The 27,011-nt window shown below is 36.2% G+C and overlaps 1 protein-coding gene across 2 annotated transcripts in view; it reads right to left on the bottom strand.

The window, feature by feature from the left end:
* LOC150092692 (nucleosome assembly protein 1-like 1) overlaps nt 1-27,011 on the bottom strand; it is a 245,547-nt gene that overhangs the window by 113,456 nt on the left and 105,080 nt on the right. For both annotated transcript variants that reach the window (XM_090414480.1, XM_090414479.1), the window contains exon 9: nt 20,370-20,438. In XM_090414480.1, the coding sequence (XP_090270606.1) occupies nt 20,370-20,438 (69 nt within the window). The remainder of the gene's footprint in view (nt 1-20,369; nt 20,439-27,011) is intronic.

The following is a 27,011-nucleotide window of genomic DNA, read 5'->3' on the forward strand; positions in this document are numbered from 1 at the left end:
CTGTATTTAAGTTTCGTAGATCTACACTATTCAAAATGCTACAGCTATATGGTGTCAATGGGACATTATATCAAGCAATACTTAGTCTTTATTTGAATTGTAAGTCAGCAGTTAGAATTGAAGTACAGGAAGATGGTTTAATGTTAAATCTGGTGTCAGACAAGGATGTACATTATCCCCTCTGTTATTCGTTATCTATATGGATCACATTATGAAGGAAAGTGGTATTAAACCTGATATCAAAATTGGAGATGTTAATGTCAGCTCTTTGCTTTATGCAGATAATGTTATACTTCTAAATAAATTTTACTCTGCAACATTCCCTGACTAAATTGAATAACTGTTGTAATAGATATGGTATGAAGATCAGCATTAAAAAGACAAAGACAATGAAAATAGGCAGAAACACTGAAAATATCAACTGCATTGTGAATGGAGAACCTATGTTGTTGTTGTCTTGTCATTTGAAGAGTCTTAGATGTTTCTGTGTGCTCCTTGTACTGCTTTGGCTATGTCGATGATTTTGTTTGTATAGAGCTGTTGTTCAGGATTAGGTTCTATTTCTTGCAAAGCTGCTGTAATTTCTGGACAGGTAAAGATGCGAGTGGGTGTCAGTTCAGTATTGGGGCAGTTGTTGCAGTTTCTATATGTTCTCGTATCATCTGTATTGCTCTTCATTCCTCTATAATGTCCTGTTCGTATTCTTGCTATCGTGGTGAAAGTCTTTCTATCAGCAGTGATTTCGGGAATTTGATGTTGTATCACTGATTTCAGTGGAATTAGTTTAGCTTTTGCTAGTGCATTGGCATCAGCAAGAGTTATCATGCGAGTTTCTTGGTTGAGTTCTCTGGCCTCTTTTGCTAATTTATCAGCTGCTTCATTGTAATCAATGCCTACATGAGCAGGAATCCATTGTAAAATGCAACTTTTTCCTAAACACTTTAGTTGATTTAAGAGCTTATGGATGTTTGTGTGAGCTTGGTATTGCCATTTTTAATTGCCTCCATAGCTGATTTTGAGTCACTGTAAATTATAATTCCTTCAGATTGTTGAGATGATAGTTTTAAGTAGGCTTCCAGTGCTTTATTTATTGTGTAGAGTTCGCTGGTAAAATTGGAAGCGATTCTCCCAGATCCAATTTTTATTGAAAGTTTTTCACCTTTCAGGAGTACACCAGCACCTCCATTAATCATATTGGTGTCTGACGATCCATTGGTATAACAAATAACCTGTTTGGAGGATGAAAGAAGGTTGATAGTATTTAGGCCTTTTTCTTTGAGCATTTCCTTTGGTTCTTTTTTTGTACAGAGTTTGGTAAGGTGCAAATTTATGGAGGTATTTGAAGATAAAGGACTGGAAAATGGGTTCTTTGTTTATGTGGGCATTTAGTTGATCAAAACCTATTTCTTTCCTGATGGTGTCATCATATTGTAAAGTTGATGATCTGTGAAGTCTGCATTTTTGGTTCCAATGTTCATAAGTGGGGTGCTTAAGGGTCAAAGCTGTATAACTGAGAGGAGACCTCCACATAGCCTTTAAAGGAATGCGGAGAACCGACCAGGGCTTCTGACCTAATGTCCAATCCTCACCTTCTCGTGGTGCACCCTGTTGGGTATCTACTTTGATACTGAACGAACGAGGATGGGCTGGCAATTTGGGATTTAGCCAACCAAATTGTATTCTTATTGGTTAAACCAAAATATAAAAATTATGGTACAACATGACAAAATTTCATGCCGGCTGGGGCGTCGCCCGGTTAAACAAGGGCCCCCATTGTTTTCGCCAGGGAACCAGGGCGAACAGCGAAAAGTCAGCTACTGGAACAAATCTGAAAACAAACCCCAACTCAACATCACCAGAGTTAAAGATCGGTACTATCAACGTAAGAAGCCTGAATGGCAAAGAAATGGAGCTAGCTGAGGAATTAGATAAGTACCAGATCGACATAATAGGGGTGACTGAAACAAAAAAGACCAAAACTGGTGACATCTTTCTGAGCAATAAATACAAAATGTTATATTCAGGCAATGACAATCAAGGAAAAGAAGGAGTAGCCATAGTATTCAACACAAAATACGAGGCTAATCTTCTTGAATGGCAGTCAGTCTCAAGTAGAGTAATGTGGGAAAATATGAGAATGGGGAACTGGACAATGAGACTTATTTGTGCCTATGGTCCCACAGAAGGTTCTACTAAGATAGAAGTGGATGAATTTTTTGAGGCTTTAGAAAAAGCAACTGACACAATGAAAAAGGAAAAGTTGGTCCTTGTTGGGGATCTAAATAGTAGAGTAGGAAATGATTGTGAGACATACAAAAATATTTTGGGAAAATTTGGAGAAAAGAGCAAAGCTAATAATAATGGCAAATATCTGTTGGATTTCTGCTCAGGACATGGACTGGTTATTACTAACACCATGTTCCAACATAAAAATGTGCACAAATTCACATGGAGAGAAGAGGCTAGGAATAAGAAAAGTTTCATTGACTATGTTATTGTTGATAGTGATGTTTTCTCCCTGGTGCAGGACACCAGAGTGTACAGAGGATTTGAAATTGGAAGTGATCACTATTTAGTCTTGAGCAGGATAAAACTGAATTTCATATTGAAAAGAATAACATGTAAGAAAGTTTTAAAGCAAATAAAAGTTGAGCAGCTCTCAGATGTGAACTGTAGACTAAAATACAGAAATATTATTGAAAAGAAAACGAAAGAGTTTGAGAACAGGAATCAAACCTTGGAGATTCAGTGGCAAACTCTGTAGGAAACATTGATTGATTCTGCCAGAGAGGCATGTGGTGAGGTTGTGTGCAAGGATAAAAAAATCAGAACTCCCTGGTGGACACAGGAAGTTAAAGAGGCAGTGAAGGAAAAGATGAAAGCATATCAAAAGTTTCTGGCAAATAAGTCAGCTTTTACTCTTACAGAATACAGAGACAAATGTAAGAAAGCTAAACAGTGTGTAAAACTAGCTAAACAAAAGTCATGGGAGGACTTTGGCAAGAATATAGAAAATAAATATCAAGAAGGTGGCAAAATATTCTGGAGGTTGTTGAAGAAGCTTAGGAATGGAGGAAAGAGTGCTGTAAAAGGAATTAGAGATGATAAAGGTGAAATGAAAACAGGAGAAAAAGATATCCTTGAAGTATGGAGTAATTACTTTGAAAAACTGCTAAATGAAACAAGCAGTGATGACAGCACAGTGATAAAAAACACTGACCAGGCATGCAGTCAGGAATACATATCCATACTTGAAGTAGAAAAAGCCATCAAAGGCTTGAAATGTGGAAAGGCAGCAGGAGTAGATGATATTCGAGCAGAAATGCTGAAGTATGGTGGTATAAGTCTTACAGTGGCTGCACTGTATAGTTCAGAAAGCTTGGACAGAGGGACGAATTCCCGATGATTGGAGCAGAGCTCTCATAGTACCCATATATAAAAAGGGAAATAAAACTGAATGTGAGAATTACAGAGGTATTTCCCTACTGAGTGTTCCTGGCAAGATCTATGCAAGTATACTTGAGAAACGGTTGAGAAGAATTGTGGAAGAAAAGCTTGGTGAAGAACAAGCTGGATTCAGGCCAAATAGAGGCTGTCAGGATCAGATCTTCATTTTACGACAAATAGTCGAGAAAGCATGGGAATATAACAAAGATCTGCATTTAAGTTTTGTCGATTTGGAAAAGGCATATGAGAAGGTGCCAAGAGAGAAGCTATTCAATACGCTGCAGTTATATGGTGTCAATGGGGCATTATATCAAGCAATACTTAGTCTTTATTTGAGTTGTGAGTCAGCAGTTAGAATTGAAGGAAGTACAGGAAGATGGTTTAATGTTAAATCTGGTGTGAGACAAGGATGTACATTATCCCCTCTGTTATTCATTATCTACATGGATCACATTATGAAGGAATGTGGTATTAAACCTGATATCAAAATTGGAGATGTTAATGTCAGCTCTTTGCTTTATGCGGATGATGTTATACTTCTAAATAAATCCGCTACAAGTCTGCAAGATTCTCTGACTAAATTGAATAGCTGTTGTAATAGATATGGTATGAAGGTCAGCAATAAAAAGACAAAGACAATGAAAATAGGCAGAATCATTGAAAATGTCAACTGTGTTGTGAATGGAGAACCTGTGGAACAAGTAAAAACATTTCAGCTACTTAGGCACAATTTTTACTGAAGATGGTAAACTAAATATAGAAATAGACAACAGAATCAGCAAAGCTGGTATCGTAGGAAGTCAATTGAATAAATTCATATGGAATAAGAAAGAAATTAGTCGGAACACTAAATTAGCTGTATACAAGACTGTGTTCAAACCAATTTTAACTTATGGATCTGAGAGCTGGGTCAGAAGTAAAACACTTGACCAAAGACTAGAGAGCGCAGATATTAGAGTCCTGAGAAAGATTAGATGCATGAACAGATGGCATCAATGGCAATATCATATTAAAAATGAGGATATTAGGAAAGAACTTGACATTGTCAGCACCCAGGAATGCGTTAGCAGAGCTAATCTCAGGTGGTATGGTCACTTAAATAGAATGGGCGAGGAAAGATTAGCAAAACAAGTGTTCTCTGCCAGGTTGGCAGGAAAACGACCCAGAGGAAGACCAAGATATAGGTGGATTGATACGGTACAAAGTGCCTTAGACGATAGAAATATAACATCTGATAATGTTGGAGTCTTGACAAGTAACAGACTGATTTGGAGGAAAATTGTAGATAGGAAGTTAGTAATGATGTAATTTTTTCATGTAGTACTGTCATATCCTGTACACCCCTTGAGGGTACATGGCAGGAATTTGATGATGATGATGTTCATAAGTTTTTAGGGAGATGTGATCACGTTGGTAACTTCCAATATTATTTATGAATTTTATGGTGGCAAATTTTCGTCTGTCCTCCAGCAGGTCAAGCCCACATTCCTGTTGGGCTCTGATGTTGTTAGTGGATGAGACTGCACCAATGATAATCTTGGATGCTTTTGCTTGTATTTTGTCTAATTTTTCCTTTACCGATGAGGCCAAAGATGACCAGATAGGTGCTGCATATTCCATTATTGGCCTTATTAGTGTAGTGTAAGTAGTTTTGAGGATTTTTGGCTTTGCATCCCAATTTGTTCCACAAAGCCTTTTCAGTATATTTAATTTTTTTAGAGCTCTGTTGGAAGTGTTAGAGATGTGTTGTGCAAAACGTAATTCCTGATGAAGCATAATACCAAGGTATTTTGGATTTGTGACTTTTTCAATTAGCTTGTTGTTGATCATGACTTTGGGATTGTAGGAATGTCTATTTTTCCTGTCTGCACTAAAGGTGCTTATTTTGTTTTGTTTTGTTTGGGTTGATTTTGAGTTTAAGTTCATCTGACCATTTTTCTAATCCTCTCATGGATTTGTTTAGAATCTCCTCTGATTTTTTGATTTTAGAACTAGTGTGCCAGATGGCTATAACATTTGCATAGCAAGTTACTTTTGTGTCTTCTGTAAGGTAGGGATGAATGTTATTGATATATAGAAGGAATAGCAAGGGACTGAGTACTGAGCCCTGTGGAACACCAGCCCAGTTTCTCTGTTCTTTTGATATTGCTGCATTGATTCTGACTTTGATCTTTCTTCCTCTAATGAAATCAGCGTTCCAGATTAAAGGAGAACCTATAGAACAAGTAAAACATTTCAGCTACTTCGGCACGATTTTTAGCGAAGATGGTAAATTAAATATTGAAATAGACAACAGAATCAAAGCTGGTATGGTAGGCAGTCAACTGAATAAATTTAAATTTAATAAGAGAGAAATTAGCCAAAACACTAAAATAGCTATATACAAACAGTATTCAAGCCAGTTTTAACTTATGGATCTGAGAGCTGGGTCAAAAGTAAAACACTTGACCAAAAGACTAGAGACTGCAAATACGAGAGTTCTAAGAAAGATTAGAGGCACGAACAGATGGCATCAATGGCAACATCGTATTAAAAACGAGGATATTAGGAAAGAACTTGCCACTGTCAGCATCCAGGAATGTGTTAGCAGAGCTAATCTCAGACGGTATGGTCACTTAAACAGAATAGGAGAGGAAAGATTAGTAACACAAGTGTTCTCTGCCAGGTTGGCAGAAAAAAGACCCAGAGGAAGACCAAGATATAGGTGGATTGATACAGTAAAAAGTGCCTTAGAAGGTAGGAATATAAGTTTCAGTAAGGAAATACTGTGAGTAGACATATTGCTAACTATTATAATAATGGAATTAACTCAAAATTATTCTTTATTCGTAGAATTTTCACCTGAGTATCACAGTACATCATCAGTACAGGTACAAGGCTAATTAAACACTAACTGTTATATTCACAAAGTGCCACCTAAATAGCTAAGGTTAAATTTCCTAAATTTATTTAATTAACAATTTAATTTTTTTTTTTTAAATTAAATGTGTGTGCATACAATTATATGTTTGGAAAGATTTGCTGCTTTATAAAGTACTATCTCCCACAAGGAGGAAAGACATAGACCATCGGATCTGTTTAGGTTAGAAGAGTGAAATAATGTTTCACGTTTCTTTGTATATCCGTTCCATTAGGAACCGACTTTTGTGAACAACTTTTGTCTTGTTCCACTTAACGCTATGTCTGGTGTTGATGGCATATTCTGCAATTCCAGCTGTTCGGGTTCAAGGTACTGGATATATGACTGGTGTTCTTCTAACTGGACCTGAGCAGATCTTCCTGTTTGTCCAAAATATGATAACCCAAACGAAAAATCTCCACATTCCTCATGTCTCCAAAGGACAAGCTCTCACATCTCGGCTATCCAGGTGTCTACCAGATTCCTTCCTCATGTGGGTTATTATATATCGGACAAACAGGAAGATCTGCTCAGGTCCAGTTAGAAGAATAGCAGTCGTATATCCAGTACCTTGAACCCGAACAGTCTGGAATTGCAAAACATGCCATTAATACCTGACATAGAGTTAAGTGGAACAAGACAAAAGTCATTCACAAAAGTCGGTTCCTAATGGAATGGCTATACAAAAAACATGGGAAACATTACTTGACTCCCCTAACCTAAACAGATCCAATGGTCTACGTCTTTCCCCCTGGTGGGAGATAGTACTTTATAAAGCAGCAAATCTTTCCTAACATAATTGTATACACACATATATTTAATTATATAAAAAAAAATAAAAATAAAATAAATAAATGTAGGAAATTTAACCTTAGCTACTTTGTGAATATAACAGTTGTTTAATTAGCCTTGTACCTGTACTGATGATGCCTGTGCTACTCAGGTGAAAATTCAATGAATAAAGATTATTAAAATTATTATTAAAACACTTAAGGAACTGAACAACGTAGTTAAGGATATAAATTAAATTAAACTTTAATAAATATTTTCCGATATTTCGGCAACGTCACATTGTCATCTTCTAAAGGAACTTACAAAAAAGTTACGTGCCCGTAGGCACTACAACACAGAAACTGGGAATGAAGAGATGAAGCTATTGTTCTCCTAACAGTCCTGATGGTGCCCTCTAGCGGGAAAAGTAGGTGTTCTTGGCCGTTGGGCTGAAGGTCTGCTGATGTAGGCCTCCCAAATTTGGGGCAGTCGCATACAACCAAATTTGTTGAGGTTTGGAGAATTTCTTAGGGCTGAGGCTGATTCCATAAAGAGTCTTTCAAATTTGTATTTGCTACGGTGTATCACTGTAGCTTTCTTCCACTGTATTCTGTGGCGTGTATCGAGAGCATAGTCTGCAAGCCCAGAATGACTGTATTTGTGAAACGGATGTAGTCCTTGTGTTCCAAAATTCTGATATTCTCTGTCCTGCCGGTTTGGCCAAAGTAAGACAGTTTACAACTGCAAGGGACCTGGTATACACCAGGTAGGTCTAGGGGAAGTGGTTGGTCTTTAGTGGAGCAGATAAGGGATGCCAATTTTCTGTAAGGTTTGTAACAGGAGGTCATGTCATGTTTTTTAAGATTTTGGTAATCTTTTCCGAGGTGCCTCGGATGTAGGGAATGGTGATGGATTTAGAGTAATCCTTGTTGTGGAGGGAGGAGGAGGGGATCTGTGGTTTGTAGGTTCTAATATTTTTAGGATTTTTTTTGGGGGGGGGGGGGGGTTAGCCATTGACTGAGAAAGTGTTGAGGATGTGATTTAGTTCAGATTAGTTTAGCCCTGTTGTATAGTGTTTTCACTACTCCATATTGTTGTGAGGGAGGGGGGAGATTGTTGGTGAATGTATCTGCCTGTATGGGTGGGTTTTCTGTAAACTGAGAAAACCCAAGGTTCCATTAGGCTGGCGGGTGACTAGTGTGTCTAGGAAAGGGAGGTTGTTGTTTTCCTCTTTTTCCAAAGTGAATTTGATTCTAGGGTGTTGGTTGTTTAAGTGTGTTAAGAAGGAGAGAAGTGTTTCAGAGCCATGTGACCAAATAGCGAACACATCATCAACGTAGCAAAGCCATATGGTTGGTTTTTGTGGGGCAGAGGCTAAGGCTTTTTCTTCAAAGGTCTCCATAAAGAAATTGGCCAAGGGTGAGGAGAGTGGTGAACCCATGGCTGTCCCCTCTATTTGTTCGTAGAATTTTCCCTGCCAAATGAAATAGCCTGAGTTCATTGTGAACTGAAATAAGGCTGAGATATGGGGGGAAAATTTAGCTTGGATTAGCTCTAAAGTTTCCTTGAATGGGACATTTGTAAATAAAGAGGAGACATCAAAGCTGACCATTATGTCAGTATGTTGGAGTGTAAGGTTTTCTATGCTGGCTTTGAAATGGGCTGAGTTTTTTTTATGTGTGATGATGTGCTGCCAGTATAGTGTGTGAGCTCTTTGGCCAAATGTTTAGCTAATTTGTATGTGGGGGAATAAATGCCATCCCCTATGGGACGTAATGGCACATTTTCTTTGTGTATTTTTCGGAGTCCGTAAATACAGGGGGGGGGGGGGTATAGAGTTAAACAGCTTTAATCTGTTGGCAACTTCTACAGGCCAAGAAGTGACTCTCTTAAGGAGCCTGTGAAGTTTTCTAATTTGAGAGTTGGTGGGATTGTAATTGATAGGGAGGTAAGTGGCCTGATCTAATAGAAGAGCATTCAGCTTACCTGTGTAGTCCTTTTGGTTAAGTACTACAGTTGCATTTCCCTTATCCACTTTGGTGATAACTAATTCTTTATTATTCTTCATTTCCTGTAGAGCTTTATATTCCTTGTTGGATATGTTGGTTTTTGGTGGTCTTGCTTTGGAAAGGACACAGGCTACATCCAGTCTTACACTGTTGGCGACTTGATGTGGAATATGGCGGATTCCGCATTCGATCTGATCATAATATCCTCACTAGGTATTTTATTGGGAGCAATGGCGAAGTTGTGTCCACGTGACAGCGCGTTGAGTGCTTCAGGCTTCAGGGTGACTGAAGAAAGGTTGATTACCGTGTTGGTAGCAGGTTTTGAAAAGACGGTAGAGTTCTTTTTTAATTTTTCGAACTTTTTCATCTGTCGGCCTCATATTTTTTTAAATTCTTTTTCGGCAGCGGTACATGAGACTTCATGTAAAATCGACCAAAGTTCGTGGTTTAAAGTGCACGAAAGCTCATCTTCGACGGCAAGAATAGCTTTGTTAATGTCCACTAAGAGCAACCGCGTGGCGGTGATTTGTTCGCGTAGCTAGCGCAGTTATATATTCGGAGAGCTTTTTGTGACACAAACCAGTGCTTGAATTTTACACAGTTCGGGATTACTTTATTATCCCAGCAGCGTTTCAGGAACACGAGACGATTTAATTGTCTAGACAGCTTCAATTTCAATTTACCGTATTGGTGGGCCTTCCGTGAGATTGTATCTCCGTGGATGATGTTGATTCTCGTAGACAGGCTTATACGTTGGTTATACATTATTAAAACACTTAAGGAATTGAACAACGTAGTTAAGGATATAAATTAAATTAAACTTTAATAAATATTTTCCAATATTTCTCAGCCACTTTCTCAGCCAATGGCTACCCCCCCCCAAAAAAAATCCAAAAAATATTAGAACCTACAAACCACAGATCCCCTCCTCCTCCCTCCACAACAAGGATTACTCTAAATCCATCACCATTCCCTACATCCGAGGTACCTCGGAAAAGATTACCAAAATCTTAAAAAAACATGACCTGACCTCCTGTTACAAACCTCACAGAAAATTGGCATCCCTTATCCGCTCCACTAAAGACCAACCACTTCCCCTAGACCTACCTGGTGTATACCAGGTCCCTTGCAGTTGTAAACTGTCTTACTTTGGCCAAACAGGCAGGACAGCGAATATCAGAATTTCGGAACACAAGGACTACATCCGTTTTCACAAATACAGTCATTCTAGGCTTGCGGACCATGCTCTGGATACACGCCACAGAATACGGTGGAAGAAAGCTACAGTGATACACTGTAACAAATACAAATTTGAAAAGACTCTTTATGGAATCAGCCTCAGCCCTAAGAAATTCTCCAAACCTCAACAAATTTGGGAGGCCTACATCAGCAGACCTTCAGCCCAATGGCCAAGAACACCTACTTAGCCTGCTAGAGGGCACCATCAGGACTGTTAGGAGAACAACAGCTTCATCTCTTCATTCCCAGTTTCTGTGTTGTAGTGCCTACGTGCATGTAACTCTTTTTTGTAAGTTCCTTTAGAAGATGGCAACGTGACGTTGCCGAAACATCGGAAAATATTTATTAAAGTTTAATTTAATTTATATCCTTAACTACGTTGTTCAATTCCTTAAGTGTTTTAATAATGCATAACAAACATATAAGCCTGTCTACGAGAATCAATGAATAAAGAATAATTTACGTGAGTTAATTCCGTTATTATAATAGTTAGTAGTAGGAATATAAGATTTGATAATGTTGGAGTCCTGACAGGTAACAGAATGATTTGGAGGAAAATTGTAGATAGAAAGTTATTAATGATGTAAATTTTTCATATAGTACCATCATATCCTGTACACCCCTTGGGGGTATATATCAGTAATTTGATGATGTATTTTATTAGTTTTGATTTCGTAACATGTATGATTGGCACTTTCGACTTCTCTGATATTGACATTTATGCTTAAAAAAACAGTAAAGTATTTGAGATTAATTTACTTACCAGATACTGATACGAGGGTTGTTTGAAAAGTTTAGTAAATTTCCAATAGATGGCGACACAATTCGTTCATTCATACACTAGTATGAATGAACGAATTGTGTATCATACGTATATCATCTTTTTCATCAACCCTGGCAAAATTTTTGCCACGTGCGACATGTAGTTCTTATTTGGCAAACATTTAAAATGACTGTTTGCATTTTTCATAAAAATGGACAAAAATGAGTTGCGTGCAGTGATAAAACACTTTTATTTGAAGAAGTGGATGGCTGCACTGATCAAAGCCGAGTTAGATGCAGTTCATGGGGACTCTGCACCAGCATTAAAGACTATTTTTGGATAAATGAGTTTAAACGTGGTCATAAGTCCATCAAAGATGAAGCGTGCTCCAGATGCCCAACTGAGGACACTATAAAGGAAATGATCGACAAAATCCATGGTATTATTATGGAAGACTGCCGAGTGAAAGTGCATGAGATTGCCGAGATTTTAGGCATCTCAACTGAATGGGTGTATAATATCCTGCATGAAAAATTGCACATGTGTGTGCAATTTTTCAATCGCAGCACCCACTGTGTGCACAATGGGTGCTGCGATTGTTGACTGGCGATCAAAAATGCATGCAAAAAAGACATTTCAGTGTTTGGCAATGTTTAATCACAATTTGCAGGATTTTTTGTGTTGATTCATGATTGTAGACGAAACTTGGATCCACCACTACACACCTGAGTCCAAGCAGCAGACAAAACAGTAGACAATGCCTACCGAAAGAGCACTGAAAAAAAGAAAAAACTGTTTTTTAGGATTCCCAAGGAATTATCATGATAGATCAGTGGAGGCTGGTGAAAATTTTAAGTGGGGGTGCTGCATATACAAAATAAGAAAAATAATTCATTTTTTCCTAATCAGTAACAAATTTATTAATAAATAAATTTACATATTAAAAAATCTTCTCTCTTCAGTCATCTATGTGAATGATGATGAAGCCGAATGAACTCTTTCCACTTCTGTTCTGTCCCGGGAGAATCCAAACAATTCTGTCCAGTTTGGTGTCGTTTGTTGTGATTTGGTTTTCAGGTCCTCTTTTATTTTGTCTATCCATCTAATTCTGGGCCGTACTTTGGATCTTACGTTCCATCGTTGTATTCAGGGCTTTAGATGAGTCTTTCTGTTTCCATGGCCAAACCATCGCAAGTCTTCTTTCTTGGATTTTGTCTATTATTGTTATTTCTTGTTTTAGTCGTTCATTTCCTTATGTCTTCATTTCTTAGTCGATCCAGCAGAGATACTCCAAGTAATCTTCTTAGCCAACACATTTCAGTAACTAATAATTTTTTCTCTTCAGCCTTTGAGATTCCAGCATTCAACTTCCATAGAGGAATACTGGGAGGATCATTGTTTCATAGATTATCACTGCTGTTACTTGTTTGATGTCTCTTGACTTCCATATTTTATTAAGTCGTCCAAAAGTTTGGGATGCTTGACTAGTTCGTCTGTTTATATCTTTTATAATTTCACCACTGTACTCAATAACTCCTCCAAGGTAGGCGAAGTTTTCTACCTGCTCTAGATTCTTACTATCAATTTCAATTTTCAGATTGGTGCTTCTTTTTCCTATTTGCATAATTTTTGTCTATATTTAATCCAGATTTTATACACTCCTTTATCAGAAATTCGCTGTAGATTTTCTTCTGTGCTTGCAAGTAATGCAATGTTGTCTGCAAAATTTAAATTTGTGACATTTTCCCCATATATTTTGATTCCAGAGTCTTCATTGTTTACGGCCTTATTGGTTGCTTCTTCCAGTGTAAGATTGAACAGGTCTGGTGACAGATTGCATCCCTGTCTTACTCCACTCTCTGTGTGGAACCAGTTGGTTAAGGTGTCCTCCATTCGTACTGCACTTTCAGATTTCTCATACAGATTCTTTATTATTCTTATGGTTTTGGGGAATTACAAATTCTTCCATAGTTTTCTTCTACGGATTGAATCAAATGCCTGACTAGGAGAAGAACCGGCTTGTTCTTCTCCTAGTGCAAGTTCTATATATGGCTTAATTTTTTTTTGGAGTCCTTTCGTAAAAACCTTACTTGGAATACTGAGGTGGCTAATGCCTCTGTAATTATTGCATTCTGTTTTATCTCCTTTTTTGTACATAGGAGTTATGACTGATTTGGTCCAATCAGTAGGCACTGCTTTGTTTTTGTAGATCCTTTCAAATAATGTTTTTAATGGTTTCAAAAGTTGTTCTTTTCCTGCTTTTAAGAATTCTGCATGTATTTGATCACCTGGCATTGAGCAAATACATGCAGAATTAAAAAATTGCTTTATTAAAAATATTTCGCCCTCACCACAAACACACACCAAAAATAAAAGTTTTGTATCTCACAGAAATAACGCATACAATTGATCTGTAGCAACACTGCTCCACAAGTCGGATTCACTTGTTACGTTAAGTGACAAGTGCAAATGAATATCGGCTAGTCTCACTGCAATTAGCCGAACGTGATAATTCCGACACTGCATTAGATCGCAGTGCATTTGTTTCGTATAATAATAATTTTTCATGTAACGATAATTGAGAAAATATAATTCTTTTCATATTTTCAACAGTGACACTCGTCATAATTCAGCCTTGTATCTATAATAAATAAATAATTATATGTTATTTTAACAGAATAAAATAAGATTTACCAAATCGATTTCACCCTCACCACACCAATAATAAAAGTTTTGTATATAGAATGACATGCACAAGCATACAATTTATCTGTAGTGATGACACTGCTCCACGAGCAGTGTTGGATTCAATCATTATGTGCAGTGACAAGTGCAAATGAATATCAGCAAATCTAGCTGCAACTGGCCGAATGTGATAATTCCGACACTGCGTTAGATCACAGTGCATTTGTTTCGTAATCTAAAGTGTTAATCAAACAATTCCAATTATTAACTATTCAATCAATGTCGAAACATAAGCTGTAACCTTTAACACATTGTATTGCATTTATGTAATGTAAGCATTGTTATTATTTATAAACACAAATAAAATTTAATTTTTTTCATATTTTCCTTTGGGGGGGGGGGGGTGCTGCAGTGTCACAGTGTTTATGTACAAGCTGCCACTGTGATAGACTATTTGGAAAAGGGTAAGACAATAACAGGAGTCTATTATGCATCATTGTTGAACCATTTAAAAGAAGAACTGAAGAAAAAAACAGCCAAGATTGGCACACAAAAAAGTGCTCTTTCATCAAGACAATGCACCGTCCCACACATCGGCCATCGCAATGGCAGAATTGCACAAACTGAGGTTTGAATTGGTTCCACATCCACCGTATTCTCTGGACTTGGCCCTGTGTGACTTCTTGTTCCCAAACTTAAAAATTTGGCTTGAAAAAATTTTCTTCAAATGAGGATGTCATCAAGGCTGTCAGTGACTATTTTGCACAATTTGACAAATCCTACTTTTTAGATGGGATGAAAAAATTGGAAACTCGCTGAACCAAATGTGTAGACATTGATGGAGATTATGTTAAGAAATAAAGGTAATTTTTTTTAAAAAAAAATGTGTTCAACTTATTTTTATACCAAACTTTTCAAACAACCCTCATAATTTCAATGGTTATTTATGTAATTCATAATCCTTAAGTGTTGTGATATCTCTCGTTCATAGCAAAGACATTCTCTTTTTGCCAATGATGACAATGCCTCAGCCATTACTAACTTTTTGCTTACCACTTAGGTCAACAAGTCTGCATGCTCACCAAGGAGGTTGATGGATGATTGACAACTGACAGTGTTCAGCACCTGGGTAACAACAAGAGAAACATAAATAAAAGAGAATAGAAGTTGGAAGTTTTTCCACTTGGTTATACTATAAATTAAAGATACCAAGAAATTATATTCTTGGTTTAATCCTTTATCCAAGTGTAAGCAAACAAAGTTTACACTTGAAGTAATTTCAGGACTGGCAACTCATATATAGAAGCTAATGACCACATCACTTGCCTTAGTATCCCATAATGCAAAGAACATATCCTTACAGACATGTATAATGCTATGCATTGTGGGAAGGGTCACTACCCAGAATGGTTTTGACCTTTGATATTTTTTGAGTTTCATTAAATATATATTTTTTATTGGTCTTAGGTCAATTTCCTAGATTCTAAAAGGAATGAAGTTTATAAGCCATTGCACCAGTCAGATTGAACTCTTGTAAATTTACTTAACACCAGGTGTAAAAATAATAAGATGCATCTGTAAGGATACATTAGGTGTGTGCATGCACACACAGTCTCTTTACAGAGATAAACAACTGAATCATATGAAAAATGAGGATATTAGGATGATGCCATTGTGAGTATTCAAGAATATGTGAGCAGAGTAAAGTTGTATGCTCAATTAAACAAAATGGGAAAAGAATGTTAGTGAAATAGGCATGATGTTAGGAACCCAAGAGTAGACAAAAATCAGTCTAATACAGCTAGAACCTCAGAAGACAATTATAAAATCCAGCAGGATAGGAATCCTCTGCAAGACTAATTTTGAGGAAAACTGGTGATAGAAGTCATTGTTCAAATGGATAGCATATTTGCTCTCCAATCCCGTAAGATGCATGAATCTCAATGTATGCATAGATGTTTGTGAACGTGTTTAGGCAGTAATTTCATTGCCTGGAATGTGACCACCAACCCTGCTTCCTAAGGGGTCTGAAGTGGTTTGAAAAAGTTCCAAATGTCTATTAAAATAGGCTTTCTGGTGTATATAACCATTGATTCACCCATGCTGAAGTGATATGTTAACCTTTCTTGCAAACTTATATGAAATCTTTAATTTCACAATCAACTGCAAGAAGTATTTTTCCATCTCTCCATAAATATGGTTAATATTTGTCAGTTAATATTAAATTACTACTTTTTTAAACCAAATAAATTTGGTTTATGGAGAAATTACTGATAATTATAACAAAAAAACAAGATGGGATTTATAAATAATCTGCGCTGAAAACAAAGTAATCAAAAGTTTCCAGTATATGGAAACTCCATAATTAGAGGGCTAGTTACTGAGAGAGTCCATAAGGTCTGTTATCTGGGTGGAAGAATAAGTACAATAATTAAGGCATTGGACATGAGGAAGAAACGAGCAAGAGAGTTAGTTGTGATTGTAGGGACAAATGATCTAAGTGGACATAAGAAGGATGTGAGGACAAATATCAGGAGACTATTGAGAAAAGCGAAAGATAATGTAGTAGGAAAGATTGTCAGTTTGTTGCCCAGGTATGACGAATGATGAGTTACGATGAAAAGCCAAAATCATGAATGGAATGCTAGTGGAATTGTGTGAAAAGGGAGTGGAGTTTATGGATGTATGGCATGTGTTTGAGGGAAGAATGAAATTATACAGGCATGATGGGTTGCATTTAAATGACTCTGGAGTGAGTGTACTGGAGAAAGTGTTGCTGGATGAAAGTAGTGTGTCATGCATGCCAGAGATCAGAAGAAAGAGTTGAAGGGAAAAATCAGAAGTGCTTGGCAGTGGAAACAGTAGTGTGAGAGAGAAAGAGAGAACAGGAATACAGGAGGAACAGGGAAAACAGGGGGCAGCTCGGGTGGACAGGGAGACATGGCATAGGAAGAGTGGATGCTGAAAGTGGTGAATGTGTGTATGAAGATTGAGTATATTGCAATATGGTTGGAGAAATTGAGACTGAGCAGATATATGTGGTAAGCAGTGATAAAGGTGATTGCAGGCAGTGGAGAAAATCACAAGCAACACATGGCTTGGATAGGACTGGCTATAGACCTAAAAATGAACTGCTGTGATTGTTTACAAATGCCAGAAATATCAGAAATAAAGTGGATGAAATGGTTTCAGAAATTGAGTTTATTCACCCCAAAATCATTGGAATAAGTGAAACATGGTTGAATGAAGATGATATCATAACAGGAATAGAAATGGAAGGATACAATATTTTTCGCAAGAATAGAAAGGGCAAGAAGGGAGGAGGAGTGCTGCTAATGATAGCAGGGGAATTTAGTCCACATAAGGTAGACATGAAAGGGGGAAATAGTGGCAATGGATGAGGCACTGTGGTGTAACGTGCAGGTTGAGAGGAAGGAATGTATAAACAACTTGGATTAGGGAACAAAAGAAGGGTAATTATTAAGGTGTGATTTTAATTATAGTGGTATAGAGTGGAATGAAGAGATGGCATTTGGGAATAAGGAAAATTAATTCTTGAGAGAGAACTGTTGATTCTTGCATGACCTTCATTACGTGCTGTCTGAGATAGTTATCTTATCATCATTTCATCAGAGGAGGTAACTGTTAGAGGGGGTTTTGCACTTTCCTCCAGTTGGTGCAAGTGATCATGAAGTAATCACCTGTTGTGACTAGTCATATGCAGACTTTGGTGAGGAAAGGACATATGTGGAATTATAAGGCTCATGATTATGACAAGCTTAGGAGACAGCTTGGAGCTATAACATAGAACGAGGAGTTGAGCGGCAAGAAAATAAATGCTGCATGGGAACTGACAAAGAAGCATACATAAGAGCATCAATGTGCAAATGTATTCCAAAGGCCAAAAGTTTGAATAAGATAGGTGTAAAATGGATAAATGAAGAGCTTAAGCATGAAATCTGGAAAAAAAGTAATTTGGAAGAAGTACAAGATAAATAATGGTAATCATCAGTCACATGAAGATTATAAAGAACAAAAGTAGAGTATGAGCAGAAATTGGCAAATCAGGCAAAGAAAAATCCTAGTGTTTTTTTTTTTTTTTTTTTTTTTTTAAGATATGTGGCAAGTAGAAGGAAGAATGATTATGGTAAGATGATGTTAATGGATGAAAGTGGTATAATGGTAACTGCTGCAGAAGACATCGGTGAGGTATTCAGTGATCAATTTATAAGGGTGTTTCATCCTGATCTGGGTAGAATCATGAGGAAATTAAGTGCAGAGGACATACGAGGAGAGATGGCTTAATTGTGAGTGAGCAGGAGGTATTTGAGGAAATAACCTTGATGTCAATAAGACAATAGGATTTGATGACATATCAAAATGCATCTTAAGGGAATGTTCCAGGAAATTGGCAGTAGCATTGGAATGCCTGTTTTATAAGAGTCTTACAACAGCACAAGTTCCAAGGGAGTGGAAGGAGGGTAAAATTGTTCCATTGCATAAAGGTGGTGATAATGCTGCAGCTTCAAATTATAGGCTGGTCTGTATATATGGAGTTGTGGTGAAGGTCCTGGAGAGATTGGTAAGAAGTAGGATAAAGAAATGGGTTAATAACAGCAGTATTCTCTGTGGTTATCAGCATCGGTTTGTTAAGGGGATATCATGTTTCATTAACTTACTTATGTATAATAAGAAGGTGATAAATACCTTGGACAGGGGAGATGCATATACAGTGGTGAACTAAGATTTTGCAAAAGGCTTTTGATAGACTGCCACACAACAAGCTCTTAAATAAACTGAAACAGATGGGATGGGATTGGATAATGGACTTCTGAGTTGGATCAGTGACTGGCTGTTGGACAAGTATGAGAAAGTTGTATATGGGGATGCGGTATCCCGAAAGAGAAAGTTCACTAGAGGTGTGCAGCAGGGGTCATTGTTGTTCAATTTGTATGTTAATGGTATTTGGTTGAGTTTAACTAGTGATATGGAGCAGTTTGCAGATGATGCAAAACTGGGGAGAGCGATGCAGATTCAAGCAAATGTTATGGCCTTACAGGACTTGAATAGATTGCATGAATGGGCATGTAAGTGGAACTGTCAGTTCAATGTTGCAAAGCGTAAGGTTTGAGATTTGGTAAGCAACGATGGGATGCAAAGTATACACATCATGGGGAAACTTTAAAGGAAGTAGACAAGATGAGAGATCTAGGAGTGATGGTGGACAAGGACCTGAAATTCAGAGCCACACTGCACAAGTTATGAAGATATCACATCAGATAATGGCAATGATGCAAAAGACCCTGACATGCAGAAATAGAGGTTATGATTTCTATTGTATAAGGCCTTGATCAGGCCTCATATTGATTATTGTGCACAGATTTGGTAGCCTGTTTTCATGGAGATGAGGATATGTTGAAAAGGGTCCAGAGAAGATTCACAAAGGTAGTCAGTGGTCTTTGGAATGTGGAATATGAGGACAGATTGAAATAATGTAAGTTGTAGAGCCCTGTGAATAGGAGTGGGGGGGGGGCAATATGAATGAGATATACAAACTAGTCAGGAACTGCTATCGGGAGATTGAGAGAACGTAAGTTGCAGAGCCTTGTGAATAGGAGGGGGGATATGATTGAGACATAAGCTAGTCAGGGGCTGTTATCAGGTTGACATGGAAAAGAATTTTAATAGAATGGGAGAGGGGAGGAGAACAAGAGGCCGTTACCGGAAATTGTATAAGGAGGGCATGAAGAGGAGTGAGGAGTACATTCTTTGCACGGAGAGTGGTTGGTGAGTGAAATGCATTGCCTGAGTGTTGTGGGTGTAGACACATTAAATCAGTTTAACGGTTGGATAAGCACTGTGTGTACCTCCCACGATGAGTCAATGATTCCATGAAGGTCAAATGTCAATAATAATCATCAAATCACCTAACAATAATCTACTACAGAGGCTGTATAAAAGGACTTCGAATTTCACATAAATTTCAGAAAAAATATTCAGAAATGTATCATTTACATTACATAAAGAACAATAATTCATTTGCTATTCTATTATTTTCATTTTTATCAGAGTAAGCTACCAGTTATCCTACCATCAAAATAATGATTAATTAATCAACTCTTGCGCATTAACTAACTTCTGGTATAGCATCATGTAAATATACGAGGGTGGTCTGAAAATTTCTCAGCCTAACATTGAAAAAAACAAATTTATAATTTCAAAATTATTTTTATTTTTCAAGATAATCACCCCTAAGACTAATACATTTATTCCAGTGATGCTCATATTTATATGACCCTTCAGTTATCCAGATTGCAAAACTGTCTTCCTGATATGGTCAGATAAATGGTTGATTACTGTATCTTATTTATATACATATATTTGTATTTATACATTTTTCAGCTGAATAGCTATCAAGTAAGAATGAAAATAATTATTACTCAGCAACTTTCATCATCATAGAATTTTTTTATTTAATTAAAATAAAAAGTTCTGTTACAATTTATTAATTTCTAACACAGGAAACTTAAAATAGAGAAAATTAATTCAAACTTACCATTGGATTTGACTGTGACAATTTAACTTTAACATCTATTAAATGCATGAGAATGGGTTCATCGTGTTCCTACATGCAATATAACATAATATCATAAATTACACTTAAAATTATTCAATTCATCCAAATCTTAAACTAAACATTTTAATAAGAATGGATTTTGATAGAGCATCATAAAATGAGACATATTGCAATGTTCTATCAAAACAGCATATTAGAACAGCAACTAACACCATTATCATAATATGGCAATGGAGTTACAAAAATACCGATCTATCCATGAATTTACACACGATGGAAGTCAGGCCAATAATGAAGACAATTATATGAAAAGTAATAATCATTTTGATCATGCCAGGTCATAATCAAGTGTTTAGGACACGAATGCAGCATATATTTTAGTAATGCAGTATGTCACACTAGGAGCAATGCATACTATTGATAACCAAGTGTATACTGAATAGCTATTAACTTTCAATTGGATAAATATATAACACTCTTAAAAAACAGCTTATTTTTTAAATTTATAATTTGAACACAAACTACAGTACCATCAATCATTCAATTAAGCTGATATACTCTAACTTATCAGGTGGGGGTTCAACACCACGAATGTTTCTGCCTAGTAAACATGTCAAGAAAATAGTGATGCAAATATACCATGCTGATGCATTTAATAAATATAAATAAGGCACAACTGCATAGACATTAGGCATACGAACACTTTTTTTTTCATAAAATGAATGTTTCTGATGCACGTTTTTTTTTTTTTCTCCTGCTCACAGTAATGAAGTTAAAGGTAGTTTACCATCAAATTCCTGACATGTACCATCAAGGGGTGTACAGGATATGATAGTACTAAATGAAAAATTTACATCATTACTAACTTCCTATCTACAATTTTCCTCCAAATCAGTCTGTTACTTGTCAAGACTCCAACATTATCAGATCTTATATATCTATCGTCTAAGGCACTTTGTACCGTATCAATCCATCTATATCTTGGTCTTCCTCTGGGTCACTTTCCTGCCAACCTGGCAGAGAACACTTGTTTTGCTAATCTTTCCTCGCCCAATCTGTTCAAGTGACCATACCACCTGAGATTAGCTCTGCTAACGCATTCCTGGATGCTGACATTGTCAAGTTCTTTCCTAATATCCTCGTTTTTAATATGATATTGCCATTGATGCCATCTGTTCATGGCTCTAATCTTTGTCAGGATTCTCATATCTGCAGTCTCTAGTCTTTGATCAAGTGTTTTACTTCTGACCCAGCTCTCAGATCCATAAGTTAAAACTGGTTTGAACACTGTCTTGTATACAGACAATTTAGTCTTCCGACTAATTTCTCTCTTATTCCATATGAATTTATTCAATTGACTTCCTACCATACCAGCTTTGTTGATTCTGTTGTCTATTTCTATATTTAATTTACCATCTTCACTAAAAATCGTGCCTAAGTAGCTGAAATGTTTTACTTGTTCCACAGGTTCTCCATTCACAACACAGTTGACATTTTCAATGATTCTGCCTATTTTCATTGTCTTTTTATTGCTAATCTTCATACCATATTTATTACAACAGTTATTTAAAGCTAGTTACTAACTTTAAATCTATTACTGTGAAGATAGAAAAAAAGAGCACCAAAATTGTCTTTTCTGTGTTTTCACTTTTCTAAATTGCTTTCTATTTCAAAAATGGTCAGCATCTTAGACAAGCAACAAACATCAATACCAAAATGTGGCATGGAATTATAAAAATACTGATCTATCCATAAAATGCATTATTATAGTAAGATTCAATTCTTTTTGGTTTATACTTGTTGCAACTTACCAATAGTTCAATGTGGGCAATAACTTTGTCTGCCAACTGATCCTTTGTACTGGATGCCAAATTTCTTACCAATTTTACTTATCTTTTTGAGTTCATTCTATCTCATCTTTCTTCTTTGCTAGACTCAGTGGCCTGCTACTGGAAAACAATTTGGCTTTGTGTTAATTCTATCATTACGTATTCCTAGCCAGCTATAATATAACGGTTTCTCATCCATTCAGAATGAAAAATCTGTTGCATCCATATGAAAATTCCAATCCTTTGTTTATATGCACATTCTATTCTTGATCTGCTCTTTCTTTATCCATCATTTACTGTTGTAACTGATATTCTATTTTCCCTCCACTTTTATTCTGTCAAACTGCTATTTCACACTTATTAATTTGTTGTATTTTAATGTTGATATTCTCGTTTATCATGCATATGTAAACACTGGTAAACAACTGATTTAAAGAGGTTACTTTTGTTTTTTCATAGTGTTAATTTAAACATATCAGTATTTTATTAACTTTTAGAGAATGTTATTTTACTTTGATCTATATTACATATATTTTTGCTGTTGTTATTCCTAGGTATTTAAATTCCATTACTTGCTCCAATATTTTTTTGTTTAATATCACATCACTATTTGCTTACACTTGGATAAAGGATTAATCAAAAATAAAATTCCTTGGCATCTTTAATTTAATATCATTTCTATTAGGGTTACCAAGTAATTTTATAAAACTTTGTTATTTTACTCCTAATCCCAAGTAAGCAAACAGTTAAGTTTGCGACTGAACGTAGTTCAAGTCTAAAGGTGGTGCAACATCAGGGCAACTCATTGTAAAGATGGGTAAAGCTCTGATCACTATTCTTAGTATTTTCCATAATGTAAAGCACATCTCACTAAGAGATGTATACTGCAATACATTATGGGTGGGGTCACTACCCAGACTGGTTTCAACCTTTTTTTGAGGTCTCCTCAGTGAGTAGCTAGACCCTAAATACCAATGTTTTAGTAATACAGAGCCTTATCAACTTTACCTATACAAGTTGCTACAAGGTGTTTTTATTTTGAATAAGAATCTCTGGAGGAGATATAGATGTAAATAAGTTTTTTTTTACCTTGCGAATAATGTATATTAGAGTAAAATAACCAAGTTTTATAAAATTACTTGGTAACCCTAATATACGTTATTCCCAAGGTAAAAAAAACTTATTTACATCTATATCTCCTCCAGAGATTCTTATTCATCAGCACTAACCGGTCTGGGTGGTGACCCCACCCATAATGTATTGCAGTATACATCTCTTAGTGAGATGTGCTTTACATTATGGAAAATACTAAGAATAGTGATCAGAGCTTTACCCACCTTTACAATGAGTTGCCCTGATGTTGCACCACCTTTAGACTTGAATTACGTTCAGACGCAAACTTAACTGTTTTGCTTACTTGGGAGAAGGAGTAAAAAAAACAAGTTTATAAGATTACTTGGTATCCTTAATATTATATATATATATATATATATATATATATATATATATATATATATATATATATATATATAATACAACATCGGATAGCTAATCATGCCAAAGTGCAAGACTTTGCAATTACCGACATTGAGCTGACATCCATTTTTCCATGCACACAATTCCAGCCTATTCAAATCATTCTGCAAGTACTACAAATCAGCTACATTCTTGATTACCCTACCTTTCTTTGCATCATCAGCAAATAGCTGTATGTCACCTTTATCAGGTGACATAGCTGTATGTCACCTGATAAACCCTTCCGATATCATTAATGTACAGATTGAATAACAACAGCCCAAGGACTGATCCTTGTTAAATCTTGCAGACTTATATTCCTCCCCCTCCCCCATACCACTTTTTGATATCTATCAGTCAGCCATTCTCTTATCCACGCTAATATTTTATAATCCCAAACCATATTCTTCAATTTCTTTATACAGCAGTCTTCCATGCTGTATTCTGTCCAAGGCCTTAGCAAAATCCAAAAGTATCACTGTGTATCCATTCCCCTTGTCTAAGTAATTTTTCCAAAATCTTCACCACCACTCCTGAAATACTTATTGGTCAATAGTTTGATACATCAGTGTTTGCACCACCCTTGTGCAATGGGACAACCATACATTCTTTCCACTCCTGTGGACTCTTCCCTGTTCTGAGCCTCAAATTATACAGCCTGGTCAAAGGAATAGCCAATTCAGTTGAACACTCTTACCACCTATGCTGATATCTCATCAGTCCTATTGCTGAATAGTCATTGAGTTTGTGCAACAGCTCTAATACCTCCTCTTCATACATACACCAGGTTGATAGATTTTAGCAAAATAGACACTCATTAGTTAAACAAATTCTGTATCTGTCACCCCCATCATGCCATCTGTATTCAGAAGACTTATTCTTTCATATTCATTCTTTCTTTTACTTGCAGCATATTAAGAGAATTTTTGTGGGTTGTCATTAGCTTGCAGAGCCAGTTTCTTTTCATACTCACAGATTTCAGTACAACACTTGACTATTCTAGCCTACTGCTTATAATTTTCGTAACAGGCATCATCCTTATGCACATGGTATTCCTTCCACATCATCTTTTTCTTATCTCTTGCTTTACACATCCATTTGACTCCTACCCCTATTTATTCTTTGAATTCTCGGGACACATTCTGATATTACATCATTTTAAGTATTTTTTAAATGCTTCCCATGCATTGTCGACAATCTTCCCATTCAGCAACTTATACCATTGTGCTGAACCCAGCATACTCCTCAGTTGGTCATATTTTCCTGCTTAGTAGTTCAGCATGTAAAGTTCCTGAATGGAACATTCATAAACTTAGCCACTTCCCAAATGAGTATCGCATGATCACTCTCACCAACTGGAGGCAGAATAGTCATGTCTTCAATTGAAACACCCTCTAACACTCTTTGAGCTTCAGTTCCTTCTGTCACATGCTGCCTAAGAAAACCGTCTTGCAACAGCTCAATAAATTCAGCTTCATTCTTCTCATGAGATTTCACTGCTACCCAATCAATCTTTGGATAATTAAAGTCCTCCATTGTTGATTACTCTTTTTACACCCATTGTCTTAATTTGGTGATGCATTTCTTCATCACTAGCAACTGATCCACCCAGTCTGTAACAATACCCCACTATGTATTTGATCTTGTTAGATTGCACCTCACACCAAATGGCTTCAAATTCACTGCCACATGAAATACTGTTACTAGTACTATAATCATAGGTCTCAAATCATCCAATATCATTAGCAGCATGCCCCTCCCCTGCTATTCTTCTGAAAAATACTGTACTCTTTGCACTCAATACCAGTTGGTATGTCTGATTTTGATAGCCAGGTCTCACTAATGCCTACAATCTGAGGTTCCAACATATTGACAATGACAAAAAACTCTACCCCTTTGTTTCTGATACTCTTAGCATTCATGTACACACATAATAATCTACCAGCATGTTCTTTTGTATATTCTTATCTGAAGTCTGCATGACAGTTTGACAACTTGCAGGTGATCTTTATTCTTCTCTAGTGATTATACATGTAGACATCTTTGCACACGTTTGATGGGTCCAAAATGGACAAATACAAAGTCAAAAATCATTCTCCCTTTGTAATCATTTCCATGATAATGTCCATTCCTGTCATTAGCACAATTATATAATGCTACCACTCTTACACTTATATTCTCACCATTCTTCCCATTATAATTTAGTTTCCCTGACTGTGTGTTGTCTCATACCAAATGCATTCAGGTGTAGGCCATCCCTCTTATGCAAATCTAATCTTCCTTCAAACTCACACTGTTGTTGAAGATTACAAGTTAATTCATTGCCAATGCAGGTATTTCAAATGGAGGAAATGGAAAGATTGCTGTACAGTACTGAAATCAAAGTAAATACTTTTCTTACAAGTGAATAAATGAGATAAATAACAGATTTGTAAAATAAATACAAAACTTGCAACACCAGAGTTGTACTAACATGATTTTGCATGTTTATATTATTAGTTTCTAGACCTGCCCAGCTTATTATAAAGGAGCAGCAATACTAAGGTCGTACTAACATCAGGCAGTTAACATAAATCGCTTATTTTTCTTTATGTGTAAAGTTTTTTTTTTTTTTTTAGCAGCCAATATATAACTCAGGACAAGATATCTCAAAAGCTGCATATATACAAGTAGTTATCTATACACCAACTATGAGATAATTCAATTCTTGTTCCTTTAAGGAAAAAAACGTAGCTATAGTGACAATGCAAAAAAAAAAAAAATAATAATAATAATAACAACAACAACACAGCAGGAAGTACAACATATTATTGAAGAAAAATACAATGAATATTTTGATAGTAGCAGCAAGTTGATAACTAGCTTATGGTAGCTTCATGGAAATATTAGCACAAAAATGGTGTCACTTGCTTCTACCCTTGCACGACCAGTAATATAATCACATAAGAAGCTCTGAACACTATTTCCCTAATAAAAGGTTGTAGTTACAGTGGCAAAGAAAATATATATCAATAATTAAATAATTTTGAAGAGAAAATACCAACTTATTAGCACCAGTGGCAAGTTTATGCACTTGCCACTGGTGCCAATGACAATTGTGTTATAGATCACTTACAATTTATCAGCAGCAATTTCTTTAGCTGTCTTAAGGATTTTCTTTTATTATACTATTTCTGCTTGCCTTTCCATTCTTCATCTTCTCTTTCATATCTGACAATGGTTCTAATATAATATCTAATGCAAAATTTAATGTAAAAATTTGTTTTCTTTCTTCCTG

This window comes from Typopeltis vanoorti, chromosome 25, assembly GCF_054136105.1.
Source record: "Typopeltis vanoorti isolate ZY-2024b chromosome 25, IOZ_Tvanoo_1.0, whole genome shotgun sequence".
NCBI classification, from domain to species: domain Eukaryota; kingdom Metazoa; phylum Arthropoda; class Arachnida; order Uropygi; family Thelyphonidae; genus Typopeltis; species Typopeltis vanoorti.